This window comes from Macrobrachium nipponense, chromosome 11 (genome assembly GCF_015104395.2).
Source record: "Macrobrachium nipponense isolate FS-2020 chromosome 11, ASM1510439v2, whole genome shotgun sequence".
NCBI classification, from domain to species: domain Eukaryota; kingdom Metazoa; phylum Arthropoda; class Malacostraca; order Decapoda; family Palaemonidae; genus Macrobrachium; species Macrobrachium nipponense.
In genome coordinates this window covers 8248069-8255846 of record NC_061087.1, presented here as the reverse complement: position 1 = coordinate 8255846, position 7778 = coordinate 8248069, and the positions used below count along the sequence as shown (strand labels likewise).

The 7778-nt window shown below is 37.4% G+C and overlaps 1 protein-coding gene across 1 annotated transcript in view; it reads right to left on the bottom strand.

The window, feature by feature from the left end:
* LOC135200022 (neuronal acetylcholine receptor subunit alpha-7-like) overlaps positions 1 to 724 on the bottom strand; it is a 20542-nt gene extending 19818 nt beyond the window's left edge. Inside the window, exons 1-2 of the mRNA XM_064231990.1 lie at positions 535 to 724; positions 65 to 188 (exon numbers count right to left, since the gene is read on the bottom strand). Coding sequence (XP_064088060.1) covers positions 65 to 188; positions 535 to 690 — 280 coding nt within the window. The 5' untranslated portion in view covers positions 691 to 724. The remainder of the gene's footprint in view (positions 1 to 64; positions 189 to 534) is intronic.
* Between the last annotated feature and the right edge of the window lie 7054 nt (positions 725 to 7778).

Sequence of the window (7778 nt, the reverse complement as noted above, 5' to 3'; positions counted from 1 at the left end):
ACCTATAGAGGACTTATTTTGAGAGAGAGAGAGAGAGAGAGAGAGAGAGAGGAACGGAACTTACTTGAAAAAGGTTGTTCGCAACACGGATCGTGTTCTTGACGAACCTCGGCAAAGAAATTTTCCAAGAAGAATTCCGGATTTGGCGAGAACTCGGACAGGTCCGCTTGGTTGCTCGTTACTTGAATCTGCAAACGACTGATGACGTAAGATCGACTGGACATCTTGACTACATTTTTATCTAAAACTATGAAATATTACATTCCGGAGGAAGACATTGCTATGAGTGACCTTCAGATAACATTAAATGAAATGTAAGAGACGTCTGGTATAATCTTCAGAAACTTCGCAAAGATTACACTATCACTGTTTCAGTGATTAATCTTTTATAAATACATAACAGAAACAGAAAGAAGACCATTCTATATATACTCATGAAACTTCATGTAAAGTCCAATTAAGTTTGCTGAAAAGCAAGTACATATTTTTATGGAAAACATTACGTAGAATCTGTTTAAATTCAGTCAGGTTTACCTTTGTGACGTCATAGGTCCAGGAGGCGAAATGCATTTTGCATTCCTGTCGGTCGAATGGGTACCAGGAGATATCGACGTCACAGGTCGACTGGAACATCACGTGGGAGACGAGTTCGACCTCTCCCGTGTGTCGAATCATTGCGTTCGTCCTCATGATGCTGCGCTGGTAATCGTTGCTCGCCCTGCAAGTTGGACTTGGAATTCTGACGTCAGCTTGGTTGTCTGCACAAATACGCACATGCGCACTAAGCACAATTACGTACTCGCATTTTGTTATACACTCTTAATTTGTTTTAGTTTTCTGTAAAAGGAAACCCTTGAGATGGCTATTTGTCTGCCCGTTCGCCCTTTTTCTGTCCGCCCTCAGATCTTAAAAGCTACTGAGGCTAGAGGGCTGCAAATTCGTATGTTGATCATCCACCCTCCAATCATCAAACATACATAATTGCAGCTCTCTAGCCTCAGTAGTTTTTATTTTATTTAAGGTTATAGTTAGCCATGAGCTTGCGTCTGGCACCGCTATAGGTGCCAACAACACAGGTCACCAATGGGCCGCGGCTGAAAGTTTCATGGGCCGCGGCTGAGAGTTTCATGGGGCGTGATTGAAAGTTTCATACAGATACAGCATTATACGATGTAAAGAAAACTTGATTGCGACGAAGAAATTTCGGCTCATTATTTGTTTTTTTTATTTTTTATGAATGTTTTAAATGCTATGATATCAAATAATGGCGTCTCAGTGAAGCTAGACTAAAAAAAATGCCATTCCGCGTTTTCAACAGAAAGCATTTATATATAATATATATATTATATATATATATATATCTATATATATAATATATATATAGATATATATTATAATCATATAATTTTTTTAAGTTGTTTTTGACTTCTAATATCAAAACTGACCTAAAATTACTTTATATCCAATTTTTTCAGGGATGTTTGTTATAATTCTAAGTAACTGTTAGGGCCCTAATTATTTGTTATGGTTGCTACCTATCGACTAAAGGAATCTTACCATCCCTCTCATTCATGTGATAGTATAAAACAATACCAAACAAAAGGAGGCATTACTGTCTAACATTTACACAGTCAGTTATTTATAATTCAAAGAATGAATTTATTAATTATAATGAAGATATTCCTGTACATATATTTCGGTGATATCACACTTATTTGCAAGTATGGTGACCCGAGGAACGGATATTTGAAAATGCGAATTTCCGCTAGTCCGAAATGCATGTACAAGAAATCTTTGTCTGATTATTGTTTTAACAATGTAAGTATTCATCCACATCAAATTCCAGGTTTACTTCAGAAATACGAAAAAGCGCGAGTATTCCATGCAACTGAGCTGACGAGTCAATGAACATTTAACCAAGAGTGTGAAACATTCATTAAATCAATGAAAGAAAATTATCAACAGCTCAATAAAGACAAAACACTTCTGTGAATATTTACGTGTTGTACAGGACGACGTCTGGGTACCAGATGCTATTGTAGGGCACGTGCATGACCTCCGTGCCGTTGTAGGTCTCGGGTACCCACTGCAGGTGGCTGTCATTCCACCTCATGATCATTTCGGCGTTAGTAGACAGGATCTGGTCGTGAGTGTTCTGCCGAGAATGGTTTAGGAATAAGGACTGCCTTTTAGAGCTGATCTCTCAGAGGAATTTTCAACTTCGGAGCTTGCGGTTAAAGAAAGCTTCAACTCTGTCTTTTATATATATATATAGATATATATATATAATATATATATATATATATATATATATATATATTGCATAGGCATCTTAGATTTGCTCTTAGCGTTCATGGACTGGTGGCTTATTCTTCTTTATAATTAAAATAGTGATGTGATCGGACAATGAGATCATGTTCAGGAAATTCATACAATTAGCTGAAACTGATAGTGCTGATTTGCTACTATGTGTTTTAACACCACGTTTCATGTCTTCAGTTTGAATTTCCTTTTATAACCTATCATTTCTTAGCAAAACTACTGAATTAAATCTGTATCGGATCTTCTATTACTTTTTATTTTGAATCATAATTGAAATGGTTGTTTTACGAGAGAGAGAGAGAATTTACCAGCTGTATTATACTGTAAAGCGCGAGGTCGAAGGACACTTTTAATTCGTCGTGGTGAAACCGCACCGGTCTGATGTGGTTGTTGTAGGAGCTGAAGAGATCTGTGTAGAGTTGGTATTCGTCTGACCAAAACCTGGTCCTTTCCGAAATCGCGAATGGCCCTGGTAAAAGAAACATATAAGAATAAATAAAGAGAAAGAGAGAGAGAGAGAGAGAGAGAGAGAGGAGAGAGAGAGAGGGGGGGGGGGGGTGCTGAGCAAATCTCCCTAAAGTGCAAAAGGCGGGTGTACTCATCCTACCAGTAACATCAACAAGAAAGACACCATTGCATAGTTTCTCTAAGTTCTTAAATCAATTCATAGGAAAATTCACTCGTAATGATTATACTTTAAAAAGTCTCCAACTTGTAGATGGCTTAAAGACTATACAGTTAAGCAGGACATAGAATCCCTTTACACTAATATACGAGTCGAAGAGACTATTAACATAATACTTGAACAGGCAAATGACGAGAATGTGGTAGGTAAGGCACTTAGAAAAAGAAACGCCAAAACAAATGCTGAAACACGCCACAGATAATAACGATTGTTACTGTTTTAATGTTTTACCTTAAGAACTTTGGTTACATATACCAGCGTAAGTTTGTGTAATACATCTGCACTCGTATGCACGTTCGGTCACAAATGAAATAATTTGGTAAATGTTGACAGGTTTACAGCAATATAACATCAAAAGCATCGTACATCCACACCAATATTGATCAAATTAATGGAATTCTTCGTGCGTTTCTTGATAATAGTAATATGCCAATACTGTTCTTGCAGTATTTCGTATCTCCATCTAAACTGTGTTCGTGACATTACATGCTTGTGGTACAGGGAGAAGTTATTGCAACATACTAAGAAACGACACATGATATCGTGATGCACATGAATTAATGATAATATCCGATAATGATGATGAAGTTCCGAGGGGAGACGCTTAAAGAGGTTAATGAAAGAAGAGCATTTCTTGTTGACGTAATGCAGAATCGATAACATTCTGTGTAATGCAGATAATTTTAGACGTAATTATTCTTTATATTACTTTAATCATTAAGTTAGAAACGATGGGTTCCTAAACAACTCTGTTATCAATATTAATTTTCTTATTTCTGAGAATTCTTTAAACAAATCTAATTCTTGGATTGCATTTAAAAACTGGAGTTGATAAGTGCAAATATAAATACATTATAATTTATTGTCAATAACAGCGACTTTCATTCATTTGAGCCATTTAATCTTTGGTCATGTGATACTAATCAAATCTATATCTGTAACTAGGTATACGATTGGTCTATATTAACATTCACTATCTGTCAGTTTGTGCGCACGTCGATCTTTCTTTGGATCTCTTTCCATCTCTTATTCATGATCACAACATCCAAATAGTTTCACCCGTGTGATTTCCCTTGGGCCCCTTCCCATACTTACAGTTCCAGAACACGCACAGGAAGGGATACAGTCGTACAACGTTGCACATTCTGCTCAAGTTGGATCAACGCCGTGGATAAGTTGCCGCTTGAGAGTCGTCACAGCTTCTGGTGATGACACAAGCATGAGGGACTTTATAGTTGCTGAAAGTTCACCCAGAGTCTTCTGAACTAGACATCAATTAAATCAATCGATAACAAGAGGTCGTCATCCGTACTTCATTTTGTTTTAGGGAGCTTTATTTAAAATGATATCAATTTTGATCAGCAAGTCATTCCGTAGCACAACTGACTACAGTCTAGTTAGTGCACAGATATCTGTTCTATTTACTGTGCTGCTGATGACTATTAACGTTTCATTGATTTCCCAACCTTTGTTTGTACTTTTGACCAGCTCAAAATTAAGGATACAAAGATAGTCACTTAGGTCATTGCAAATAGTGATCACTTATGTTGATTAGTCTTACACTGGAAGGGATCGGTGTTCTTCGGAATTTATGTTCAGTATCATCAAAATCCTCTCGTACTATTTATAAAAAAAAAAAGAGAGAGAAAAAAAAAAAACACGCATACGCACACACAGATAGGTCCTAGCGGAAGTAGGTTAGCCTTTATCAAGATAATTGTCCCTTACTTCCCCACTCAGCCAGCTCGTATGAAAAACGAGGGCCATTCCAAAACTTATATTTGCAAATTACAGTGACCTGAAAAGAGGACAAAGTGCTATTTCATAAGACCTTCGAAAGCAATGACCAACAGCTATTAAATCAGACTGGCTGCAAAGAGAAATCACTCTTAGACCCTGAATCTGAAGGTAACATTGATTTTTCATTTATCTGGCAATCTTCATGTAGAGAGTAGTGAATGTTTAATATTTCAATGAAATTACATTTTTACCTTATGCCTGTATATCCTTCCTCTGAATGGCAGAGGGGGGCGGGTTGGGGTGGGAGGGGGGGGATGGCGCCAGAAGTATACAGCCTTCAGGTTGCTCAGCAGTCTTTAGGGGCGTGGTTGCTCTGCTGGAGTCCTACAACCTCGAGTCGAGAATCTAAAATTCCTGAAGCGCAAGTGAAGTCAAGTGATTAGTTTAGATCTCGCATAGCTTATAAACTTAAGGTGCGTCAATTAAACCATATTCGAATCTCACAATAGACTGGAATAGAATATAGAATTTAGGCCAAAGGCTAAGCCCTAGGACCTAAGAGGTCATTCAGCGCTGAAAGGGAAATTGACAGTAAGGTTTGAAAGGCGTAATAGCGGGAAAGCCTAGCAGATGCATAATGAAACAATTGTTAGAGAGGTCGAAAGTTAGATGGAAGAAAGGGAATGTGAGTTGAAATGGAATGGAATATCGAACTTAGGCCAAGAGCCAAGCTCTGGGACCTATGAGGTCACCCAGCGCCGGAACGGATAATGGGAGTAGAAAGGTTTGAAAGGTGTAAAGGACAACCTCAGAGTTGCACTAAGAAACAAATGTTAAGCGAGGTTGGATGACAATATGGAAGAGAATATGAACAAAGGTACAGTATAAGGAATGAAAGAGCTTGCAGCTAGGGGCCGAAGGGACGCTGAAAAGAACCTTAAAGTAATGCTTACAGTGTACCGCATAAGATGCACTGACGGCACTAAGCCCCTTCGGAGCGCATCTCGCAATGATCGCCAGTGTAAAACAACAAAAGAAAAATCACCACATCATATGAACTGACTGCAGATGACGACAACTGAAATCATCTGAAGTGAAATTTACTATTACAATCAACATATCAATGTGGCAGCTATAATATATTTCACTTTGTGTGTTATATTATTTTGCCACTTAGAACCTTAAGGAAGAAAGCACAAAGTCTGTTACATACGTAATATTACAAGACTGAGAAGAAAGCACAATGTAGAGTTGAAGTCTCGAATCGGAGAGGTTTTATCGTAATATCAAACTTTTACAAAAAACTTTATACAGTACTTACGATTAACAAGGCATTGGTGTAATTACTCGCTCTCTCCCACCCCCAAAAATATTTAATTAATTGCATACAATTTCTCTTGCATGATATTGATAGAGACTGACGCGGTAAATGTTAGATGAAGAAAAAAAGCCGCGTGATGATAGATAAGCGCATTGATTATCCATTTCATAAAAAGAAAGAAAGAAACATTCGCTCAAGAACAATAATTGTCAATACCCATTAATGCAAGACTAGTGATCTAATTCCGAAAATTCATGTTGAAACACTCGTGGTCATATGAAGCCAGTAGAACTCTTCTTTAATGAGACTGATTCATTTTAGTAATACTGACGTCGTAGACACTCTAGTTAAGGAAGCCTCTTAGAATAGGAAACTATTTTTGCACTAACATTGCATGAGGTAAATATAGCCTTGAAAACGAACATCAGCATGGATATAGAAATATCCTGCTCCTCATACCAGCTGTATGCTTCCCTATAATATTGCTCTAGTATTTTTATTTATCTTCTTTCTTCCCCATGGACAGGAATGTATATCAAAGACTAATCATTTGGTCAATGATCAGACCATTAGACTACCCGCTCTCTTGACGTTCTCTATCAGTGTTCCTTTGGCGTAAAGGCCAAGTTCATACACCTGTCAGGCGGCAACGTAACACCCGTTGAGTCACTTTTCCCGAATTTATGCTATAAAAGTCAGCAATGCTAGGAGTTACGGCTAAGCTGCGTCGTACTCTTTGCTACCAAGCTTTAAAACTATCTTCTTTGATTCGTGGTTGAGTCCATCCTTTTTTTCCATCTGCTCGTTCTTGTTTTCTTCGGGCCCGGACTAGATAAAAGCACTTGTTTCTTTGTATGAGGAACCTTAAGTCACCTTGGATGTCTAGGACGTGGTTTGGGTGCCACAATAATTTGTAATGATAATTCTTTTCCTGGCTGCGTAAATATACATAACTTAACGCATGTAAAAAAAAGCATGATGGAACGGAAACGAAATGGCGGAACAATCTGATGTAAAGACTTTAAATCAAATGGAATATAAAACTTGAAAGAAACAGCAAAATACTTACATGCCATACGTCTTGGTTCAGAAAACTAGGACGACAACAATAGATACTATAGAAGTCAGATCTACAGAGAGCGAAAAACTGAATCAACAGACGGCACTGTGTAATTGAGAATAATTCTGCTTAAAACGAGGTTTCTAGAGATATCTGTCTAACACGGTAACACCGTGAAGCAGCTCCGGCGTAACGGAGGTCCTGCTGGTAGCACTCGACACTCTCCACTGTGTGATGAAGTGGTTTAACTCTTCGCCAACCCCATTCGCAAAGTGCCAGATTCGTAACGTATACAAATTGCAGGTTGTTACGATGCAAATCCCGTTCTCTCTTCTATTCTGATAAAAGAAAAAAATACGATACTATCAGTATAGGCATTTGCCGTGTATATTTACGTCTGTGTCTACGCTCGCTATTTTTCCATTTCAGCAATATAGCACAGTGGTCACCAACCTTTCGAAAATTTCGGACCACTAAATGTATAATTTTAAATTTGGAGGACCACTAATACGAATTTTTATAAAAGTAAATACATTATATAATAATAATAATAATAATAATAATAATAATAATAATAATAATAATAATAATAATAATAATAATAATAATAATAATCAGAGAACTTTTATTTTATCAATATGAAATGAATC